General features: G+C 40.1%; 1 protein-coding gene across 1 annotated transcript; it reads right to left on the reverse strand.

Annotated features, from left to right (window-relative positions):
* Positions 1-490: 490 nt before the first annotated feature.
* LOC140241426 (uncharacterized) lies at positions 491-8928 on the reverse strand. Its single transcript, XM_072321156.1, has 4 exons — positions 8549-8928; positions 7320-7588; positions 5802-5982; positions 491-4401 (listed from the first exon to the last, which is right to left on the reverse strand). Exons 1-4 carry the CDS (start codon positions 8854-8856, stop codon positions 3993-3995), a joined length of 1167 nt encoding a protein of 388 aa, XP_072177257.1. The 5' UTR covers positions 8857-8928; the 3' UTR covers positions 491-3992.
* Positions 8929-12023: the final 3095 nt, after the last annotated feature.

Below are 12023 nucleotides of genomic sequence, written 5' to 3' on the forward strand. Positions count from 1 at the left end.
TTTCTAAAGGCAGGGGGAATGATATTACCCCTAACATATGTCGGTAACGAGTCAAGGGAACATGTACTTTTTTCAAAAGATGAAATTTTGTGAAATTCTCTTTGTATTTTCCTTATATTGTTGTATGCATGTGACATCTAAGTTATTCACACAATGCAGTAGTCTTCTCATCCAGTGGTTACTGCATTAAAACTTCAAAAATTCATAACTTTTGAACAGATTGTCCGATTTTCCTCAAACTTTCAATGATGTGTTCTGCTAATATTGCTACATTTTCTCAATCCTTATGTTTATGAAGGTGAACTTGTCCTTTAAGTTGTTGATATCACTTTCAGTGACATTCCTCACTACATATAATTTATAATTGCTAACATTTGCAAAATGCAGCCAAAATAAACACCCCCCCCCCAAAAAAAAAAAAAAATAATAATAATAATAATAATAAAAATAAATAAATAAATAAAATCAAACCAAAAAAAAAAAACCAAAAGAAAAAACAAATACAAAGAGTCAAGAAAAGCACTTATCTGCCATTATAATGACTATGGACATGTAGATTAAGATGAAAGAGTAGTTTAGACTAAAATTTATGAAAGGATTTACCAGTAAGTGTTTGAAATATTCGAAACATTAGATGGTATAATATTTCTTGCTGCCCTATTCTCTAATACATAACCCTGGTCTTCTTGAACCCAAACATGCATGAATCAGATAATTTGATCATCTGTTTCATTTTTACAATTTTATCTAAACAAAACAGTTATATGACCTTTATGGTGGAAATTCTTTGCTTTGTACAATCATTCAACTCACAACATAAATCTTACATCAGTGGAGTCAGCAACTGATCAAAAAATAAAGAGAGAAGTGTTAGATCTTGAATCTCATTTCATCGGCACAAACAGAACTGTGCACTGTCTGAAAGACTATGATAGTACATTCAGCTTTGAACTGTAACAGAGTTGAGTAGTAAACAGCATTATCTTTTTACAGAGCTCTGATACCTACATAATCATGCAATTTACATACATTACCACAAGTTTTCAGTGAACATTCTGAGATCTTGTCCATAATGCCCTAACACCATAATTCCTTTCAGGTATTCATGGTCAAATTATCCACGACACAGAAAGTCCAGTGACTTACTGATCAGACTAATCTACACAAGTAACAATATGCAGTCAACCATTCTCAACCAAATAGGTTTACATTACTCTTATGCTACTACATAAATATCCAAAGAAAAGCAGCATAAGAATAATGCAGCCAGTTCCGATTCTGTCACCTTTGTGCAATCGGTCAACTAAGTCTGAACATTCATATCAATTATCCACATCAACGACAAAAAAAAGTATCATTCAGCATATAATTTATCACACATTCCCTGAGCCACAGCTGATCATAAAATCAAAGATTCATACTAACTTTGTCACATTCTTTCAAGAGACATGACAGCGACAAGACCTCGTATATGAAATTTTGGTGAAAATGACGTTTTTAGATTAATGGTCAGATAATCAGTTAGGTGATGTCCTGTCCAAATCCTAGCTGTCTTACCAAAAAATGAAGCCACAAAGGCATGTCAAAGGAAAGGCTCTCCCATTTGATATAGTGCTTTGGCTGCCATATTTTTTTTGCTCTCCTGAACATTTGACATTTTGTAGATACGAGGTCTTGTCGCCCCAGCAACGATATATACATAGGCTGGCCACACAAGCTCCATCCTATGACTAGTCGCACTTTCAAGGGGAGGGGGGCAGGGTGGGTGACTTTTTAGTGAAGCAAACAATGCAGGTTAAATGTTACAAACAGAACATCTTTAAGTTACCATGTGGCCATCACAAAAATTTGACATGCCCCTTCAGCACTGTGTAAAGAAGGACTGACTGAGGGTAGAAACATTACGACTTTTCCACCGGAGGAGGCAAAAAGTTTCAAGATGGAGGTAAGAGACGTATATCCACCTGGCAGGAAAGTAATGTATGGTAAAGACACAAATTTCACACAACAAAAGTCCTATCCACTGCATGGATTAGTCAGGGTGCCCTGAATGTACCTTAAACTTACTAAGTCACACAATCTCTGCTGAGCAGTGCTCAATTTAATTAAGCTGCTCCTTACATCCGATTTATATATATGCATTGAAAATGATTGGTCATCTGGATTTTTGCGCTGCGCAGAATGACAAAATCTATTCAACTGATTGCATAAAATGTAAATCATCATTCAATAGGTTTGCATTGTTTCGCATTTGATTTCAAATGTGGAAATGTTTTCTCATGGGAGAACATTACAGGATGTTCTGTCTATGGGCCAAACATAACAAAATGTTAAAGTATCATGGGATCATGTTCATCAAAATGCTCGATGATATATGACAAAACCTCGTGATATATATGAGTGCGTCACAGAAACATCACAACTACGTACAGGGCCTTTGCTTGTCAACAAGCCCTGTGCCACTACTCATTGGGTCATCATGAATGAATTTATAATATATCTGCACCTATGGGAGAGAGTTTGTCACATGGAATAGCACAGCACTGACTTGCAAACTTTGTTCATGCATATGATGTACTGCAATCATCTTGCCCTTGCTCAGAGACTAAGCATCTGAAGTGAAATGTCATAGCACATAGAAAGAACCATGTCTATTTCAGGTCATATTATACTTCCTTCATATAATTTACAAATATACTTTGCCTTGAGAGATTCTGATTATAACTATGGGCAGAGGCAATTATTCACTGAGGGGGGCAGCACCGAAGTGAAAAGTTCTTTTGGAGGCACTGAGGCCTATAGTTTTTACCAGAAATTAGAACTTAGGTAAAGTATATTTGTTTAATTTTTTGGATCAAAAATGTAAACATAAAGGGAAAAAGGGGAAAAATGCGAGGTGAGAAGTCGTGTGGTGGATGCATTGTTGTGAAGGGACCCTACAATGACCCTATGAATCAGCCCACAATGTCAGAACTGCTTTGTGATGTTACAATTGTTTTGTTCGAAAATGTTACATTTCAGAGAGTGATGGTACGAAGCAGTGCGCAATGTCAGAATTGCTTTGTGACGTCACAATTGTTTTGTTAGAAATTGTTAAATTTCACAGAGTGACAGTATGACACAGTGCACAATGTCAGAATTGCTTTGTGATGTCATAATTGTTTTGTTAGAAATTGATACGTTTCACAAAGCTGCGCACAATTTCAGAATTGCTTTGTGACATCACTTTGCAAATAGTATACTATTTGGAAATGGTATACATTTTTGATCGAAAACATATTGCGAATTATATCACTGTTCTATGAATTTTTCACAAATCATCACACCAAAGTGCAAATTAGAAAGCTGACCAGGAAACAATGCTTTTTAGCTCTATGTGGACTGCAGCATTTTCTTGACAGGTCTTGAAAATCCATGAGGAATGGGAACTGCTCATATTTGTAGCAGCATGTGTCAAACCCCAGTAGCAGAACACAGTACTGAAAATACAACACTTGATGCAGCATGGGCATACCACAGATCCTCTTTAACACTTGTTGAATTAAAGTCGTCCCAAGTCCACTGCATTAGTTCTTAGGTGGATGGTCATCTCTGTTCAACTAGAAGCCTCGTATAGATGCAAGAATGTAAGGTTCGAAAAGGGAACCACATTGACCAAAGTGTATGGTTCTGCCATCCAGAGGAACACAGCCAACTTATTCCATTGGAAAATCATGTTCTAGGCAGCCAAATGTTCAAAGTTTTCCTTATGTGTCAAAGTTTGCTCAAATTTTCACAGATCTTCATTTGTGTCACCACTTTCATCAAAAATGTGAGCTGAAACCCTTTTCATCGAGTCCAACTTGGGAGATTTTCCTATAATTTTCTGTGACAAAAGAAATAAAGCGCAAAGAGCCAACTGACAACTTGGGGCATGAGTGTCGTCCCATACAGGTATGCATATTTTCCTAGTAATAACTCCATGGTATCAATGCTGGTGGGGGTACACAGCATCAAAATGGTCCGGTCAGCCATGCATTGACCTCTGACGGTGAAGGGCTGGGTTTCAGCTTGCCCCCATCTGACCCCCTCCGTCCTCCTCCTCCTCCATCTGTACTGTCCACTGACACCATCTGGCCACTCATCCCAGGCCCTGCACGCGTCTCCACCGAAGCACCGCCTCTACTCTCAAATCTGGTGCCCGAGAGCCCCGCTCGCTCTATTGCCCGCGAGAGGCCCCACGGGGCAGAACCAGCCCCAGCAGGGTTGCTCTTCTGCACTCCCGTTGCTGGTTCCACTGGATAGCAGACTGTCTCTGGGAGGGGGCGGTAGTACGGTCCAAAACCAAAGAGGCGTCGAGGCTCTGGATGGACCACTGTGCAGTCTGGTTTCACACCTTTCTGGCTCTGGCTGTTCTTGACGCTGAAAGAAGGCAGTAAAAGGTCTCAGGTCACAGGTCACTACTCATAGTAGGACATACAGCAGGTTCCAATCTTGAAAAGTAAGGAGACTATCATTCTTACTACCATATTGTTGATGATTATAGGAGTCTTCTCTAGTCTCATTTTAAAAAAAAAATAAAAAAAAATAAAAAAATTGCATTCTTTCTTCTTTTTTTCAAACCAGCACCATAACACAAAATGAATGTACAGTGCATTCCCATTATAATGAACACAGTCATAACAAATTCTAGTTACAACGAAGTAAAAATTCAGGCTGCAACATCATCCGCTCTATGTTTTTTTTTTTTTTATTGCTTGTTTGTTCGGTTATAACGAGTTTTCGATAAAATGAAAGAAAACTGCTGGTCCCGAGGACTTCATTATAACGGGAGTCACTGTAACCTCGAACCCAGAAAGCATCATCATAATGTGTATTAACATGGGCTTGAATCTGAATACCTTCTCTATCTGTCTAAACTGATGTCAACAGAAGCTAATTACTTTTCTCTATCCTTTAGAATGTGACAACTTGACATTCTGAGATAGGTTGAATGCAGCAGACCCATTAATGTGACAACTTGACATTCTGAGATAGGTTGAATGCAGCAGACCCATTAATGTGACAACTTGACATTCCGAGATAGGTTGACTGCAGCAGACCCATTAATGTGACAACTTGACATTCTGAGATAGGTTGAACGCAGCAGACCCATTAATGCGACAACTTGACATTCTGAGATAGGTTGAATGCAGCAGACCCATTAATGTGACAACTTGACATTCTGAGATAGGTTGAATGCAGCAGACCCATTATTTGTTTGGTAATCATGTCCACAACTATTCAGCATATAGAAGTCAAAATTTTTTCACTGAGATCTCATTCTGCAGGTGATGAATGAATTTCTTTGCACCTCAGAATGCTTTAAGTAGTATGATGGCTTCCCATTAATCTTCTCCACAAATGTAATTATTTCCTATGAAGTATTGTACAGGGTATATCAAGTCATGCATCATACTTTTGCAAAGAAAATTCACAGCACTCATTTTCTACCTTCTATCAGGATCACTCTCATTCTGTTCCTTGCAAACATTGCATTCAGTGGCCTCCCAAGGGAAATACAGAAGTGGTCTGCACAGACAGGTAGGAGGCAGGATTTGTTTTGATTGCATAAAGTCTGTCACAGATATCATATGCATTCCCCCCCCCCCCAACACAAATTGTCTACCACAGAAATGAAAGAGTGCACAGGTGTTTTGCCTTTGGTTTCATCTGTTAAAACTTTGATTGCCCCCCCCCCCCCCCCCCCCCACCACCCTTGAAAAGGGGATTAAAGCAGGTTGCTGCGCATCTAAAATTTCTGTCCCTGGCAATCTTATTACCTTTTTCCATCATTACTTGAGGGATTGTTGAGCTTGGTTCCAAGATGACCTCCTGTCCCCTGCGATGCCGATAGTGATGCTAACTTGTCAGCTGACTGCCCTGCTGCATGGTCTGGTGACCCAGGTCCAACCATTGGACCCTTCATGGAGTCCATGAACGACTGAGGTATATAGCGAGATTCTGCAGATTCCCCACACAGAATGGATAAGAAAAGAATATTGAATTGCAGGCACAAGGAAAAAGTAAAATCTTGTGGGCATACCATGTCTTCATATGAAAGTCTCAATGGATGCTGTTGGAACTGAAGGATATACAAATATATCAACAGTATTTCAAAGTACTTTGCAATTCACTAGCTATTCAAAGTATCTTGGCAAAGACACTTCATTTGTACTTCAAATTTTGGCATTTTTTGTTTTGTTTTGTGTCTTGTGGGGGTGTGCCTACATGAATACGCCTCAGTTTCATGCCTGCTAACCCCTGCAGATCAAGAAAAAACTAGAAATGCTGTTATGGCGACTGATATGCCTCAACCACATCTCATTAATTGGTCTGTAGCACATCTTGATACGTCGAGACAACATTTCACATGATTGGTAAAAAATTGAAATGACATGTTTGAAAGTTTGATGGCATAACTCTAAATCAATGTGTTTACTGCTTATACCTTCCTTGAACCACAATTCCTTTGGATGGCTGGATTGTTTCAGGGAACAAATTCTCAAGAGAATCATTGTCGGGCAGTACATGCATAAATATTAAGTTTCACAAGGACAACTTGAGCCATTTCAAAGATATGGAGGGAAATTTAAAAAAAAAAGCAAATTGTCTTTGACCTTGAGCATGTGTACCCAAACCTTAATGGGCACAAATTCTTCCACTCATACATACACATGCCAAGTTTCATTTGGATACCTCGATGGTTCTCTAGTTACGCTGCCTACAAAATTAATTATGGGTGGATGGATGGACAGACAACCCGAAAGACATAATGCCTTCAGCAACACTTCATAGCGGAGGCATAAAAATTACTAATGCAGTAGAAAATGTTTTTCTTCTAAAAAAAAGAATATATATATTTTCTTACTTAGGATGAAGACAGAACATTATCATGGATTATGCTACACCAGCGCACACATGTTGGCAGTTCTGCACTTTGAACATCAACAGAGCTCAAATAACAGAAGCACTTAGCTGTCAGTATTCTCTTCACATGATATCTTGTATAAAAATATTACATGATAACTTATTCAGGTGTACAATTTACCCACTGCTTTCTTTTCCTATTTGCCAATACTACAAGCACAATCAATGGCAGTTCTCAGAAGGTGACAAAATAAAGCTGAATGAAACTAATAATTATGCCAACAGTCATGAGCATTGTCAGCTTCAGGCATGCAAAACAGCAAGAATGCCACAATGATAACAAGACTACTGTATAAAAACAATCACTGATCGGGCAAATTCTGCCATGCAAATTTTAGTCAGCAAATCACATGAGAGGATAGACTACTCACCTCCTGAACGAATCTCAGCTGGTCCCATTTGGCTACCCGGCCTGCCGGACATTGCTTCTGGCATTGTAAAAGGTGCTGAGCTACCCGTTGGGCCAGTATCATCAGCCGGTGGCTTGGGTATGTTGCTGGTGGTTCCCATGGCGATAACCTGACCATCTTTGACCTGCATCAAGGCTGGAGACTGTTTGGCACCGCTGCCAGCTTTGGATGTGGTGGCCGCGGATGCATCATTGGCACTTGTGCTGTCTTGATCTGTGTCTAGGAGTAGTCTGCAAAGTAACATGCAATGGCAATATTACAGGAAAAAAACAAACAAATACCGAAATAAATGAACGATCAGTTGGGTACTACTGTGCTGTTCACATCATATCATATTCGCGGCATGAAATTTTCGCGAATTAGAGCTGAGAGCCTTTTTCGCGGCATGAAATTTTCTCAAATTGCCACTTGCATTCAATGCATACACAAGTGTTTAGTGTTGGGCAGATCTTTCGCATGCATTTTAAATTCGCGAATCTTAGCTCTAGCGAAATTAAAATGCACATGAACATTCCTCATTTTACAGTATGATTTTCTGTATTTTTGTGGACATTATAAACAACAAAGTGCAGAGTATAGGATTATGACACATTTTGAGACAAACATTTGGACATCTTACCTGCTGATCTATGACTAAAGTTAATAAGGCAAGTATTTCTATTTTATCAAGCAATTCATCTAGCATATTTGTGTTTTTGTATCTTGTACACTGACACTACCGTACTATGCATGCTGTCAATCTACATGTACTGTACAATGCTAAATACACAAATACACTACTGTACATTTCTAGGATATTGAGTTTGATGCTAAAAAGCATGTTTGCATTCAAAATAAGGTTCCAAGACTTTCAGTGAGAAATACAAGCAAAATTCAACGACTCTCTAAACAGCACAGAAAGACACATAGTACATACAGTGTTTCTAGTATATAGCTTAACCCAAATGTAAAGAACTGTTTCATACAAAACATACAAACTGACAACCAAATCAATCATTTATGAATACTTCAGGTCTCCTTGCTATAGTCGTCTCTTTTTAACAGACAGGGTGTGGAAGGAGGGCAAATTTAGTCATACAGTATTGAGTGCATACCACGGTACTCAGTTAAAAAACAACAACATGCAGTTTTTATGTTAGATAAAGGGGGAAAAATTATTTTGCAAAACCGCTTCCCTCTGCTCTTATCACCTGTACTTGCGGGGATGGCTGTGATATATTTTGCTGGAGTCAAAGACTAGCTGAAGATTCTGGGAGGAGCCTGGTGGAGTCAGGGGTCTGGTCTCTACGCCTTCATCATACCGCCCTGGTCTTGTGGCTGCATCGGCTTGGGCCTTGCCCTGAGATTCGGGAATTTTGATGGGAAATTTGCTGGGACGAGAGCCAGGCAAGCCCACTGTCATGGCGGAGGTAGAGCCAGCTATCGCAGGCACCGCATCTGGCGAAGAGACGTCTCGATCCAACGACTTGTCCATGATATTCTTGGTCCCCATGACCATCAACTTCCTCGTACATCAAAGCCTGGAATCCACATTATCATAATCAGGCAACTATTCTGCAATAAAAAGTCTCTGTATTGAACAGGAGGAAAATGAGATGGTACACCAACATGCTGGTTATACTCCATGCAGTCACCATGGCAACAGGCAAGCACTAGTGTAATATCCCATGCAAAAGAGGGCAGCAAAATGGACAAAAAGCCAGATACAAATGTTGTTGATAAAAATCAACAAGAAATATAATGAAAATATATCAAAAACTATGTTGTCGACACTCCACTTATACGACAAACAAAGTAAACAGTGAGAGCAAACTGTTACATACAAACTGAACATCATAAATTTGGGTTAATTCTAAATTAAGACTTTTACTTGTCTTTATACATAAGGAGAAAAATATGATTGCACTAAGATGATTCAAAACATGAAAATGCTTTGCTAGCATTTTACTACATTATGTATCAAATATAACCAATTCAAAACACTGATGAAGCTATTCAAATCTAACATTTCCTTTGAACAGTTTGATTGCACAGGGCTAGTGCCATGGCAAGAATTGAGTCGCCATCATTACATAAATGAGTGTGAGACAACTGAGAAAGTAATCACATAAATCTGGGAATGTTCTAGGTAACAATGCTTCATTCACAGAGGCCAACACTGACACTGTTGCAGGAATTCATTCTCATGTTATATTTAAGTAAAAAGATCTACCTCTTGCCTACATAAAGCATTGACCATCGATCCAGATGAATGGTTCTAGGATGAAATCGAGTACTTGTAGTTGCCGTGTTCTCTCTGGACACAATCATTACAAAAATCTAGTCCAGAGCTAATCTAACACTAGGAACAGTTACATACATGTACAAACACAAAAATGAACTGTGGGTCTAGGCAACAACCTCCTTCTAAGACAAAGGCCGACCAGACGCCGTGCGAAGCACGTCATGCTTTGTCTGGGTTGCGATACTTGTGTACAGCGACAACAGGGCTGTGTATAGTTACCGCAGTCCATTCAGACACAGTTCTATGGCATCATCTCAATGCACAATCACACTGCAAATTATGTTATCTTGACCAATGATGGGATTTGGGTTTTTACTATCATTAGGCTCATATCCCTTCAGCTCTTCTTCGGGCTTCTTCCATCTTCAAACGTGTATTGTAAGTAGCATCATCTCACTCTTCTGTATCATTATCATCTACCATTACACCAATTGCAAATGACCGGACAAGCCACAGAGTACAAGGTTTCAAACTCCTAGCTACGTTGTAATCTACATGTACCTCAAAGTCAAATTTACCTTGACATGCGAAGCGACACGCGTATTGTTGGGTGTCCAACACATCCACACCCTTACAATGTATGTCTTTCTATCAACAGATACTAAAAATATGTCACAATTTGCCTGAATTTTACTCACATGTGAAGAAAATACTCTGAACTCAGAAGCGCGCATTGAAAATGCGATTTGTGGTACACGTTCCAAGATAACTGCTTCGAATGCGTGGGTTGTTATTTTGACACGCTCAGTTGCGCTGTATTTTGAAACCAACACCCCTGCCCTCTTTAGACAATTCCTGTGAAAGGCACATAATGCTTTTCCTATGTGCATTTATAATCTATGGTATCATTGTTTTGCTGTTGATCTTGTTTATTACTGGGGTTTTTAGTAAATATTTCGACATCATCAAATGCCCAGTGAAAAATGTGAAACCACTGTGCTTAATCTCATGTATGAAAGTTCGTTCTTGAAGGCCCGGTCACAAAGCCGAAAAGTCACGTAAACGCATAACTCACGCAAGAAATTAGAGCCTTACGCGATACCGGGTACATGCGCGATTTGCGCATTTCACGAGTTTGTCTGACGTGGAACCTTCGTAGTTGTCCACCGATGTGCGCCGGATCCGCGCTTTACGTGATTTCAGGTTTTGAGCAGCTCAAAACTCAGCTTCGTGTAAGAGTTTGTGCAGTATTACGCTGTTTTATTGTAATTTTTGCATAGTTTGCGTAGTTCTTACGCAGACAATGCATGAAATATGCGTGGAATATCAGTGATCATTCACGAAAATGTTGCCGCTATCGCATTCATGCATGAATCATGCGCGATTCATACGCAGTTCATTAGTGATAATAATAAAATACGCAGATTATGCGTGGTTTTCCATGGACCTCAGTCGTCGCACACAACCACATATTCGCCCTATTTGGGGCCTTTGCATGCCCATGCGCTGAAAGTGCGTGCTTTGTAAGTGATTTTAAGTGTTGTTTTTTTTTCTCTCACCAGGTCTACCGCAAACCCACTCACACAGACAGATATCTTCACTACCGCTCCTTCCATCATCCAGCAGTCCGTCAGTCAGTACCGAACGCTCTCGTCCGACGTGCTCATCAAATCAGCGACAAAGAACATCTTCAACAAGAACTCGAACATATCACAGACACACTCACCACTATCAACCAATACCCCAAGCACAAAATCAACACTCAAGCACCTTCTCATCCCAACCAAGCAGCCAAGGAACAGCCCATCACAACTGTAAATCTTCCCTACCTCGGCGCCACCTCGCACAAACTACAACGCATCTTCAAGTCCGCCAACATCCAGGTCTGTCATACATCTTCCAACAAACTTCACAATTCATTGCACTCACACAAAGACAAGCACTCCAGACACAAACAACCAGGTGTCTACCGTATCCCATGCCAATGCGGCAAAGTCTACATAGGTGAAACAGGGAGATCGCTAGAGACCAGACTGAAAGAACACAAAACATGCTACAGACGTTCGGAATGGGAAAAGTCAGCCATCGTGAAACACGCTCAACAGTCGGAACATCGCATCAACTGGGAAGACAGCAAACTCATCACATCCATCAAAAACTGGAACACACGACGCATCAGAGAAGCCATAGAAATTCACACACACGACACTGTTACACAGGATACTGGACTCCACATCAACAACATCTGGCTTCCTCTCATCAACAAACAATCAAACAGCAACAATGACAACAACAACACACTCTCTCCACAGCACATTCCCCCCTCTACTTCTTCCTCTCATAATTCTTCCCCCACCTCTTCACAACAGCGCCCACGACGTCAACCGCGCCTTCCACTCACGACCACACCTATCGCTGGTTCCAGAAGACGCCCTCACCGA

The sequence above is a fragment of the Diadema setosum genome, chromosome 18 (assembly GCF_964275005.1).
Source record: "Diadema setosum chromosome 18, eeDiaSeto1, whole genome shotgun sequence".
Classification (NCBI taxonomy): domain Eukaryota; kingdom Metazoa; phylum Echinodermata; class Echinoidea; order Diadematoida; family Diadematidae; genus Diadema; species Diadema setosum.

Excerpts from the sequence above, each read along its gene's own strand:
- LOC140241426 (XM_072321156.1), bottom strand. The coding sequence starts at position 8,856 with ATGGTCATGGGGACCAAGAATATCATGGACAAGTCGTTGGATCGAGAC. Across the intron at positions 7,589-8,548 it reads AGCCATCCCCGCAAGTACAG|ACTACTCCTAGACACAGATC; the intron begins GTGATAAGAGCA and ends GTTACTTTGCAG. Across the intron at positions 5,983-7,319 it reads AGCTGAGATTCGTTCAGGAG|AATCTCGCTATATACCTCAG; the intron begins GTGAGTAGTCTA and ends GGGAATCTGCAG.